Genomic DNA, 12722 nt, shown 5'->3' on the forward strand with positions numbered 1-12722 from the left:
ATGATGCTAACCTCTCTGCCTTGTTACAATGGGTCATAGCACAGCATTTTGTCCTACCAATGCTTTAGCTGTTTGCTATGACACCCGCATCCTAAGTGCAGGTACATGCATACATTGTACACAACATTTATTGCATTGTACATATGCATATGCACATATGCAGTATAAAATATAGATGCAATAATGCATGTTCTATTTAATTTGTTCCAATGACTGGTTCTGTCCCACAATGTTGATCCATGCACGTATCAGGAGGGCTATGCCCACACATGACTGCATGCCATGGTAGAAAGCGGCCAGCTTCCTCTGAGTTTGAAGGCTCAGAGGTTATGGTGGGGAGCACCACCATCATAATGGTGAGGAGCTAGATTTTATTTTTAATTTTTTGTTAAAATACATTATGCTTGGTTACATTACCTTTCCCCCCACCCCTTTTCTTGTTTTGTTGCTTTTTGCTTTCTATTGTAGCTGAACTAAGAGTTTTATCCTTCGTTGTGTGTCTCTTTATAAGATCCAGTGATGGGAATGGTCTGAGCCCACACAAGGGATTCTACACTAACCAGTCACTTAGGACAAGAACCAAGGATCTCAGTAGGGGAAGGCAAGTTTTGTGCAAAGGAGGAAACTTTTGGCTTATGCAGCCAACTGATCCAAGCAGAAAAAAAAAATCAGAAGAACTTGCAGAGAGCTTTGGATTTACCTTGATGTCACCAGCTTGCTGTTATTTTGCAGCCATCTCCATATGCTGTGGATTCATTTGAGTATAATAGCCTCAAAGCACACAGTGAAGCTAAACAGACTTTTTAGCTGGCAGCATGAAATGCATGGCAATGCTGCCTACATATTCTGCAGAAGATTTAAAATAGGAGACAGAAAATCAGGAAAAACAAGAGTTTGTATTTATGTAAAAAATTTATTTCAGAGGAGGATTTAAACATCAACATGCAGGTACAACATGAATAAAAATTATTGCACCGCTATTATGTGGCAATTGTTCAAGTTTCTAAAAACACTTAAATTCCACATCTTCCTCTTATCTAGCCAAGTGCTGAGTAACACAGCTTGACACCAGAGCCCAGCTTCAAAGCCACACTGACAGCCGCCTGGATATGATAATTGAACACAACGTAAACACACATGTCTGTCAAAATCTTCTACTAGAAGTACAGCATTATCCTTCACATCCAGTAAGAGAAAACCAAAGAAAAGACTTTATCCTCCCTGTGCAGGAAGAAAAAAATCTAAATCACACCTTAATGCAGTGTGGATGTCAAGACCACAGGTCACGCCTTTTGCCCATCCCCCAACAAGCATTCTTTAGGATACTGGATGTTAAAAGCCTCTGGCATTCAACCCCAGGAGTGGTGATTACAATGCTACAGTCTAATATTTACAATAAATATCATTCATTTTTCTTAGATGCTACAGTTAAAAGGCAAGAGGGAAAATAACACTGAAATGAAGCATTCTGCAGGAATGCATCAATTGGGTATAGAGATAAAAAAGGATGACAAGGGTGGGAACAAATTATATATGGTAAATTCCAAAAGCAAAATGACTAAAAGAAAAACAAAACAACTCGCACCCAAACCCACAAACAAAATGAAAAAAACCTCAGGAAAGTAACATGCTTAGATGGTTAGGTCTCTCTCTCTCACACACACGTTTTACCTCCCCTTGTCCAATTCAGTGTTCATTGTGGTGACCAGACTCAGCCGGTAGGATGTTTTGTATCACCAGAATGACACTCAACTTGCACTCTGAAAAGCCATAGTAACATACACACACACCCCACCCTTGCACACAGATATTAATTTCCAATGTCTCATCTCTCCCATCTCTAAGATTGAGTCAGAAAACTATTTCTTTAAGTTACTATTTCGTTTTTCAGCCAGACAGTGATAAATCTTGGCATGTATCTGGTTCATCGTCACAATTTTCCATGGAAATCTTCTCTCAGCTTTTCCCAAGAGCTTTGCTAAAAGGTGCCAGAATGACATCAATTAACAGAGTGGGGACTGTGCGTACTTGGCATCTTGGGCAACGTTTTAATTGACAAGGGATAGGGACTGTGAGGCTGGTGAGGTCCACTAGTAATGGACCTTTCCCTGGCGACACCAGCCTACCTGGGCTTTCAAATGGTGGACTTTTAAAATCGAACCTATTGATTTGCATCTGCTATACAGACACTGGGTGGCTAAACACGCACCTTATACTTTCTTTGGCCAAACATTCCTTTGGTGCCATCATTCAAAAGCTGAAATGTGTCAGGCCCCTTCACAACCCTCCTCTGCTCAGCTGTGATTACTTAGGGAGTGATAAAACTGAAATTCACTGTAACAAGTCCTATTTTCAAAGGCAGGAGAGGCAATCTGCTAAAGGAGTAGTACTCTGCAGACTGTTGTAATGTGCTATGCCTTCTTTCTGGGAGCTTCCCTGGTAACCTCCCAGACAAGTAGCTGTGACCCCTCCATATCTGAGCAAAGGGTCACAACGCTTTTAGTAGGCTAGAATTGACAGACCATTTAGACACAGTGCTGTTTATTCTCACACAAATTATACTGCATTATTTTTCATGGGCAATTTGTCATCCACCCAATTGATGAGTGCCATGGGAGAGGGATGGTTCACTGCTTATTTTATATTTCAAACAAAGACCATTTGGGTTATATCTTAATATAAATTACCTCACATGAGATCTAGGTGTGCTTTGTATATAATTCTTATAACCCAAGGCAGACATTACACAGCACTCCCATTACAAGGCTATCTCCATGGTACAAGTTCATATAAGTAATTAAATGTAATAGATTTTCCAAAAATTATCGGGCATCTCTTAGAGGGTTAGTTTCTGACTCTGCACATTTTATATTAGTCTGTACTGCCAATTGGACCTTTCTTCTTGAAAACTTCTTAATCGATCGACCCACTGGGAAGAAACCCAGTCAGATCAGTTAGCAGCAGCAAAACCTGCACTCACTATTGTCTTGAAATCAACACAGGATGACACGCTTATCAAAATAAAGAGTGCTTCAAGAGGTTGGTAAATGAAAGACACTGATTGGGCAGTACAAAGGTCGTGATTTACAATTGCAAACCCATGTGCATTTGACTAGCTCATGCATTCCAGTGCAAGGATCAAAGACACAGTAAGTCTATCTTTAACAGTCACTGTTGGAGCTATTTATGAATTGCTTGGGAGTGTTGATGCTTCTCTTAGTACATTAAGAAGCCTGTGCATTCTTAACAGCATTACAGTAAATGCACACACACACACGCACACACACAGAGTGAACAGTTCCATGAATATAAAAAAGAACTCCAAAACAAAAGTTGGTCCAAAAATAAAATCTCAGCATCCAAAATCAGTTATAGAATGAAAAAAATGGTTACAGAGAAAAAGGGAGGACAAGAAATTCAGAGATTCCTGGAATTGGTGCATCACGAATTAAATCAGGTTGAAAGAGAGATGGGAAAACTGTATTCCTATGCAAAAGATACATTTAGGGAAAATAAGTAGAAATTCAAAGTTCAAAAGAGGTTTTCATAATGGAAAAAAGCGGTAGAATGAGATTGGACCAATAGATGCGACTCTTTGTCTGGTGTACTGCTGCAAGTACAGTCACCATTCAGAAATGTTCCTATCAAAGTACACCAGTGAATTGGGTAACTAGATATTGTAGGCTATCCACACACAGATATACTCAGACAAGGCTGGAGTGAAAGCCAAGAGCATTCTATGATGAATGACAGTAGCATTCTTTGACAGTAGGCTTTAATTGGCTAGAGTAAGGAAATGGCTTACAATGCCAGAGATATGTTATACTATGTATTTATCAGCGTTTTATTACAGATCTAATCATCCCCCAAAATAATGTTATTCAGAACTGGTCACATTTAAAGCAAAGAAATGCTAGAACCCAGGAGATAATTGTAATTCTTAATGGAACCGGGTGAACTGAGCAGTGGACATGGTCTAGCTACCAAAGGTAAAATCTTGAAATACCATGTGTGTCGTTTTGAAGTCTGTTTGCAGCTCATCCACATAACTTGATGAATCAAAGGTAACAACACTTCTTAGCACTCTCTGAGAAGAAAGGCAAATTCAGAACCCTTGCTGGGTTTCTCACGCTGTTTCAGAACTAGCAGGAATACTTAAGCTCCCTGAGATGAACTACTTGGATCCATCCTAAGAGGGAGAGGTCTCCAATGCCCATATGCCATGAAGTTAACATTACTTGGGACGTACTTGAGAGTGCTACAATTATCAGCATTATTATTTTTAAAACAACCATGTCCCTCCATGTGGTGTCACTATTTGTTCTGGATCAATGCAGACTAGAAAGGCAGGCAGCAAAGGGAGGGAGAAAACTCAATTAAAATGTTAAAAGATAGAGGAGAGAGGTGCCGTGCGTCCTGTAAAACAAAGTAAAAATAAACCATCCCGGAAAAACATGCTACAGATTGGAGACTTGCTTCTTTGAGCTTTCATTTGAGAAACAGGTTTTTAAAAAATAATGTTTAAAAAAATATATAGGACTGTTCCCTGCACCCCAGACTGACCACATAGAGGCAATGAACTCTAAGATATGTGTAGGACTGGAGGATATGTAAAGTGACAGAGAAAAAGGGGATCTGGGTTGCATTGAAGAGGGCTTGAATTTGCAGGATAACCTATTAACAAGGTAGTTTTTTTTTTCTCCTTGCCATAGGGAAAACTGGCTTGTAAATATCTGAAAATTTGGGAAACAATGAATGCAATTTGAAAGAGAAAGTTGAAAAAGTGAGAGATTTTAATGTCAGCTGCCTATTTTGCACACAAAAGTCTTTGGGATCTGAAATAAATGCAAAACTGGAGGGAAATGCACAGCACACCCCAAATTCAGGGCAAAATAAAGAAAAAAAAGTCAAACTATTTTATAGCTCTGCTTTAAAGATACCCTGTTCCAAAGAGACCTCAAATGGCAAGCACACCGTGTACAAAAATAGAATTGCAAGGATGAAAAAAAATGCAAAAGGCAGTATGAAAAAACAACCCTCCCAAAAATAGATGTACACAGTTCTATTTCGTATTAGTGTATATTACAAAATTCAAACATGCAGTCTATTTCTGAAGGTAGAATTCTCCAGTGCACGTATTCCAGGGACCCTGCTATGTTTTCTTTATAACATTTTCATGTGACAACGGAAAGTCTTGTATTTTTAATTGACCTCCAGCCTCTTTGCTTTTCTCCTGCATCAGAGTCTCCTCTTTACAGAGCTTCAGACTGCCATCTGGCAGAGGAGATGCCCTAAGAATCTCTCTTCCAGGGGCATGTGGTAGATCTTTTGATGGAGAAGTTTTCCTGTTATCCCCCAAGGCTTCAAGTGCTTTAGAACTGCCAAAACCTGGCTCTTTTTTTGCTGTCAGAGAACACGCTGGCTCCCAAGACTTTGCTGGACTTATTGACTCTGTGTAGGGTGCACAGGTTTTAGTAAGATTGTCTGTGCTAAGAGGTTTTGCTCTTTCTCGACCTAATCCCACCTTTAACGTTTCCTTAAAGGTTCTTTGTTTTGAATCTCTCTTACAGGACAGGTCCATTTGGGGGGACTCTTTATCAGTTTCCAGCTTTCTAGTACCCAACACGTCAAGCTTCGCTGGGCCCAACACACTTTGAGCTACAGTTTCTAACTGAGACACCGAAAGGGCCATTTCACCATGGGGAGTTGAGGGTGCAGCACCTGTTGCATTACTTGGGCTAATTTTCCTAGCATTTAATTGATTCTTGCCTTGTGAAGAGCCCTCTGCATGGCACGAGGTTTGCTGTTTTTCAGCAGTAGGACTTTTTGGAGATGTTTCATTTACATTTGCCAGATGTTGAAATCTGTTGCTCTGTTCTGTAGATTGAAGTTCTTGTTTGTGATCTGTTTGTCTGCAGTCTGTTTGGCTTATTGATAGAGGAGAGTTTATACCCACTGTGCAACAAGTAGTAAGTGCTAGTGAACGCTGGTTTTTTTGATTGATTTCTGTTAACACGGACTCCTTTGGAGCATCTTTACCATGTGACACCCCTGAAGAGTGGATCTGCTCAAACTGAAGGATTCCCACAGGTGGGCACTTTGTATCTTCTATGCAATCTATACTTTTCCCCACAGTGTATTTGATGCTCTCATAAGAGGCCTCTTCTTGACTAATGTGCTCAAAGGTTTTGTTTTCTGGCAATTTATGCTCTTTTGCTGTTGTTCCTGACCCTGGCAGTGGCTTTTCATATTTGCCAGATTCTCCTGGAGATGTTCTGGTAAGCATCTCTGACTGTGACTGGGGTATGCTAATTTGCAGTGCCTCTGAGACAGCCTTAGGTGGCTGCTTTGTTACCTTCTGCAAGTCTGCTGTACCTTTTGGATCATCAGTTAGAAAAGCATCATCCTCCATATAGTCTTTGCTTTCCCGTTTAGAAGAAAACTTATTATCATCATTAGAAGAGTTGGAGCCCTGTTCTCCTCTGAAGGGTTGCCTTTCCAATCTTCTCCCATCTTGACTATCCTCTGAACCATCATCTGTTTCATCTTCAGAGGAATCTACTTCCCTAATGGCCTCCTGCTTTTGTAGCGACTCTCTCCTCTCTACTCTGTCTTGTCGAATAGCACCTAGCTTCCTGGAAGATGGCTTCTGCAGTGTCCCTTTTTCCGCTAGCCCAACTTTACCTCCTGTTGCTTCATTCACAGACTCCTGTAAACTTTGGAGACTAGGATCCCTTTGTAGCATCTCCTTCTTAAATTCAGAATGGGAGATATCCAAGCTATGTTTGCGAGAGGAAGCCAGCTTCTTTTCAGAAGACAGTGAGGCAGCCAGTTTCTCAGCTGACTGGACTCTCTTCAGCAAAGGAGACCTGGGTGGCTCAGCGCTTTTGGGTCTGGAGATCTGTCTTACCAGAGGTGGGGAGGAATGTAATTTTACAGGAAAGGACTGAATAATACTGGAGCTGCCTACTGAATGCCCTGGCAAAGGAGAGGGTGAACGCTGTGGCGATGTGGACTGTGGGGTTGGTGAGGGAGTGTGAGCTAGTGGTGAGAGAGGGATGTTTCCCGCAGATTTACGCCTCGGAGATCTATACTGGCGTTGAAGCTTTGGGGCTAGTCCATGTAAAGAACTGGGTCGGATGTGTCCAGAGCTGGCTGGAGAGTTGGGAACACTGGAACTGGGGGAGCTGCTCTGGGAAGAATTTCCACCAACTTCAAAAAAAAAAAAAGAGAAAAGAAAAAAGAAAAGGAATTTTTTTACTATTTTATAATTAAAAACATTCATGCTATGCTTGTACAATGGTAAGAAGAGCTGTTTGTCACATTACCCCAAGGTATTATAGTAAAGATATTACAAGGTGGCATACCATTGTTCCCAGTAGAGCTACTATGGGATTGTCACATAATCAGTATCAGAAAATACTACAGGGTATTTCCCAGAAACTCAGTGAGAAAACATTCTGTTACTACCGTATTAAGCCATATGTACATAAAATCATGCATTTTATCGTTGTTATTGTCAGGATGCAAGTTTCTTAAAATTCTCTGTCTACTGGCCAAATTTTCAGCTATGATTTTTTCCACATTTCAACTATTTTTCTCTTATGTATTATTATAAAAAAAGGTAAAATACTGTGGAAAGATCATAACTTGCACCACACATCTGCACTGCTAAAAGAGCCACCCATGTATATAATGAACAAAGACTGACCTTTTTCATGATTAAACTTTTATCTACCCACAGCAAAGACAGACGTACACAGAAATTACTGCTTTGAAGTTCAAATAAATGTAAACTTAATATTTGGTTGGTGGCTGTTTTATATTTTGCTTTAAAAATGAAGCCATTAAAAATTAAAATCCCCTCTATAAACAGTTTTTTTACCTGAATGTACAGACTCGGGAGTAGATCTGTAGCTCTGCGTAGGTGACCGAGGGGACAGGTTGTGGGTTGGAGAACCGGGAACACTTTCTCCAGAAGACAGAGAGCGGTTAAGTGAAGATAAACTGCGGCTAGTGTGCAACAATGACACCTGCTTTGTGATCTTCCTGAACAAAGAATTCTTCTTCTTACTGGGAAGATGAATTAGAAGTTACTCATTTGTCAAACCAAAAGATTTATTTATTCTTACAGGCACATCTCTCTCACTCAGTTTAGAGGCGTGATGTAAATAACAATGTGTGCTGACACAAACTTATTGCATGGAAATTGCTTTGACAAGGTCTACCTACCTCGGGAGCATTTAATTTTCAAAGTTTAAAAAAAAAAAAAAATATCAAGCTCACCTTTCCTGCCCATCTTTAGTTTTGCTTTTCTTGTTCCTTCGAGCCATCTTAGATTTGTAGCTGGGCTTCCGAGCTGGCCCAACTTTGATTGATGTGTTCTCAAATGGGGAAGTAGAGATAGATACCTTATTTCCACTCTGTCGGATACAAGAGATGGCAGTTGTATAGAATAAGATTGCTTTTGGCAGTTCTAGGTGTTGAGCAAGTGGATTGCTAATTAATCACAGGCTGACATGTTTTACTCCTTTGACTAATCCCCTTTCCCTCTGAGTCTTCATCTAGAGCAGTAAGATGGACCTCTTTCATCAGGCTTTCACAACAGATTAAATCTTGGTTTCCTAGCTAACTGGTACAGCTGCACAGAGTAGAAGGTGCATGGGCTTTGGCCTCTCTTACTGAGATCCTGAATGCCTCAACTTACGCCTTGTAAGACACCAAGATATCATGGTGATGGTGCCAATACATACTACTAATGAGAACTACAACAATCATCTTCCTTCTAGAAATTCAGACAAAGCAGCATTCTTTGGCACCCAAACCTGTTCCCTACTTATGTGTCTGACCCTTTCTTCATGCTGATAGATTGACAGATACACTGAAATGCATCAGGCATCCATCAGCATGAATCTACACTGACTGTGTCTAAAAGCACTAGCCTGGTCCCCTCGACTTGTATCAGAAAAATCCCTCATTTGTTCCATATGTGCAAACCCCACACCAAAGGCCTGTCTCTTGGAACTGTTAAAGGGTTCATTTTATTTCCATAAACGTACTCAGCAAACAAGGAGGTATCAAAATACAAGTCATTTAGCTAAATACTTTCAAGACCAGCTATTACAAAGCCTCTTTTAAAAACAGTATTAAGAGCTAATAACATTAACAGCCTAAAGCAAAACAAAATTAATGGGAAAAATGTGAGGGTATTTCTTAAAATGATACGAGGGGATTATTATAGTTACACCATATTAACCTGTTGACTGCTTCCAAATTTATCATCAAAGTCAAACAAATGAGCATCTCTTCTGGTGCCAAATATACCTGATAGGCCGTTACTTTCCACAAACATCAATGGAATGTCAGTTTAAAGTGGAACGAGACAATTTTGGAGACTTCGGGAGAGACTAATAATTTCTACCTGGCAATGGGATTAAAGCAAAGGATTTTTGCAAGGCTAATGTTAGGAGCCAGGTATTTAACTTACATTTAAAATGATCCTCTGACAATCAGATACTAACTGTGTTTTAAATCAGTTTTTAGGTATATACTGTCCACATTCTGTAATACAAGCATGTTCCGGCCCTACCTTCAGGATCAGTTCCACCACTTCAGTATGCACCAGTCCATGGACAGACTCTCCATTGACATGGGTTATCAGATCACCTTCCCGCAGACCTGCTTCATTAGCAGGACCCCCTTCTTCCACATGCTGCCAATGACAGGGAAATGACTTACTTGAAAATACACAGGAACACGGGAATAGCGAGACTGGACCAGACCCGACGTCCATCCAATCCAGGATCCTATCTTTAACAGTGACCAATACTAGATGCTTCATAGGAAGGCGTAAGAACCTCACAATAGTAGATGTGGGATAATCTGCACCCCACAGGTCTCATCCTGATCTCTAAGAGTTAGAAATTGGCTTAAGCCTTGAACCATGAGGTTAAGTGTCCTTGCAAATTTTTGATCATCATTAATTATCACTCTGAATATTCTTGATATCCGTATAAATATAAAGAAAATTAAGCCCACTGAGCTTCAGAATTAAACATCCTGGAGCACATATCTTGGAAGCTGGCTAAAAAGTCTTGTAGCCTCATTCTTCTGTCAGCCACGTTTCCAGGCATTGAGATTGTACATATCATGCATCTGACTCCAAACAAATTATTTTTCCACCTCCCATCCTTTAGCACAGTACTTTCTCTAAACCGTGATGCCCTAATCATCCCATAAGGTTTTTCCCCCATTGGTGATGCTGCCATCCCCACATTAAAATAGGGGCCTACAACATTAAGGTGAGGCGTAACTTGTTGCAGCAGCTTTCTCTTCAACGTGGACTGAAGAGGTTGCAAGCCACAGTGCTAATAAATACAGAATTTTTCAAGGGAAGCTACTATGAGAAAAATCCAGTTCCAGATTGTTTTATGCTGCTCATTAAGTAGAAAAATAATGATCACCACATACAAAGACTGGCTTTCCTAATGAGGTCTCCAAAACACTGATATAGAACGATATTAAGAAACCATTGCCCTCCACCCTCTCTTATAATTCTAAAACAGTGCATTTTAAATAATATACACCGTTTTGGGGAATATGATTATGGTTAACAGTCATTGCCAAAGAAAGATCACACAGATCATATATTTGTAAGGGGAAGGAAGAGAGATATGGAGAAGCAGACAGTAAGATCACTTGGCATAACACAGCTAAACTGAATGCCAAATCGCTGGACAATCAATGTAAAGGCACAGATGGTTTAAGGCATGTAATCAACTCCCAGTGGCTGTCTTGAAAATTCCAGCAGACTGGGTTGATCTAAGCAAACTATCACTGCTTACACAGCTCAGGATGAATTAGCTGTAATTGACCCTCATGTGACAACCCCAATAGAGAGCAAGAGGAGTTGCACAAAGACACATGCTTTAATATATTCACTTCTGGTAAAAGGAGACAGACCTACGTTACCAGTGGTGGAAAAAGGAAAAAACTGTTGTGATTTTTGTGATGGGGTTGGACTGTTCCTGATTAAAAACCCCAGGGGTTTTTAAAAGATTTTGTCTGTCAAAAGACTCCTTTGGGTCTGAATTAGGAGAGGGGATACATGGCAGCAAAGGACAGTTTATAGATTAAACCTGCAATCTGGAAAGAAAGAATTCCCAGCCCCTAAGAGCATTCTTATTAGAAAAACACTGACTTACCCAGACCATGTGATGCACAGCGTAGACGTCACTATCCCCCATGTAGACTCGAATAGCACGAAGGGTAAAGCCATATTTCTTTCCAGCCCGATGGATTATGATTGGTGGTTTTGGGTTTGTGATAGCAGGAGAAAAGTCTCGGCTTGGTGAGGAGTCCCTTGAAGATGGGTTGGAGGACAGAGAATGAGGTGACATTGGACTAGCCAATGGGGAGCAAGTGTGGTGATCTACAGTGATGATACAAAGGAGTGCAAATTAGAAAGCCTGACCTTCAAAGGGAAATATAACTCCTGTTAAAATTCTAATAGGAAATGAAATCTTCCTTATGTTTTTATAAAGCTAGTGAAAGCGGCATTAAAAATTCCTTTAGTATCAAATGTATCAAGGTTCATTTCCTGTAGTCTTTTTAATTAATAAGTGCTCTGAAAGGTCAAAATCAGTGCTGTTTTCAAAAAAGTGAGTACTTATTATGTACTTAGTATAGCATTGTTGTTTGTCATCTAGAATTACAGCTGGGTCAATGTGTCCATTTTGAAAAGCTATTTTCAGGGATTTCATTACTCAGCCATAAATATTTGCTCCAGGCAGAATCCTGGAGTATACAGTTTCAGTCTACCAAAGATTTCTTTTACAATATTTTATATAGATACATGATTTTATATATAGGGAATAGCAGTTTCTAGATTAGAGAATACACTGTTCAAATAAATAGTAAACATGGTGTGGGTCACTTTTTCTGCCCAATGTAACTCAAAACCAACCTGGGTTTTAAAAATGAAATTTGATATGAGGTTGGACTACAACTGGCTCAAGGAAGTTGTGGGGTTTTTAATTCAGAAGGGGCAAAATATTTACAAGTAGGAAGTAGCTAATGCAGGAGTATTGTAATGATTTAAAAATTATATTACAAATGAGCAGCTGCAAAACCAGCTCCCCTTTTACATGGGTGTGATTCAACTGGCCTATTGGCTAAAAACTATTACAGTTGTTACTAATATTAGCAATAACACATGTATCAAAATAGTCTTACTATACTTAGATAAGCTGATAAAATAATTTACATTACAAAACATATACAAAAATATGAACTGAATGCACAACTCCTGTATTCGTCTAGGAAAAACTGCCACAAAGTGACCATTAAGAAACACCTGCTGAGCCATCTAGTATGTATTTACCTGACAGATGAGAACAGTTCTGTCGGGGCCTCTGCTGGATATAAGCATTTTAGAGAATTTCATGAGGGAGATGGTAGTTAGAAAACCAACCAACCCTCAAACGACAGGAAATGAAATGCAAGCCACCACAATGGAGCCAAATAGCAATCTTGTATCTGCCTCCTGGGTTCCAACAGAGACATTATAGCTGGTATTGCTCTCTCAGGATATTGTGCTGGCCTGGCACACTGGCTGCAAATTGCAGGGGTGTTCCTGGTCTCTTATTAGACAGGAACAAAGTGAGTCCCTGGGACTTCTAGTAAGGCCTTGAGCTCTATAAAGGGGAGGTGGGAGGTAGTGG

The 12722-nt window shown here is 40.0% G+C and overlaps 1 protein-coding gene across 6 annotated transcripts in view; it reads right to left on the reverse strand.

Moving 5' to 3' along the window:
* Positions 1–893: 893 nt before the first annotated feature.
* The window catches only part of MAST2 (microtubule associated serine/threonine kinase 2), a 389497-nt gene continuing 377668 nt past the window's right edge, over positions 894–12722 (reverse strand). For all 6 annotated transcript variants that reach the window (XM_077824259.1, XM_077824258.1, XM_077824257.1 and 3 more), the window contains 5 exons: positions 11205–11431; positions 9590–9712; positions 8287–8423; positions 7886–8073; positions 894–7212 (listed from right to left, as the gene is read on the reverse strand). In XM_077824259.1, coding sequence (XP_077680385.1) covers positions 5153–7212; positions 7886–8073; positions 8287–8423; positions 9590–9712; positions 11205–11431 — 2735 coding nt within the window. In that variant the 3' untranslated portion in view covers positions 894–5152. The remainder of the gene's footprint in view (positions 7213–7885; positions 8074–8286; positions 8424–9589; positions 9713–11204; positions 11432–12722) is intronic.

This window comes from Eretmochelys imbricata, chromosome 8 (genome assembly GCF_965152235.1).
Source record: "Eretmochelys imbricata isolate rEreImb1 chromosome 8, rEreImb1.hap1, whole genome shotgun sequence".
NCBI lineage: Eukaryota > Metazoa > Chordata > Testudines > Cheloniidae > Eretmochelys > Eretmochelys imbricata.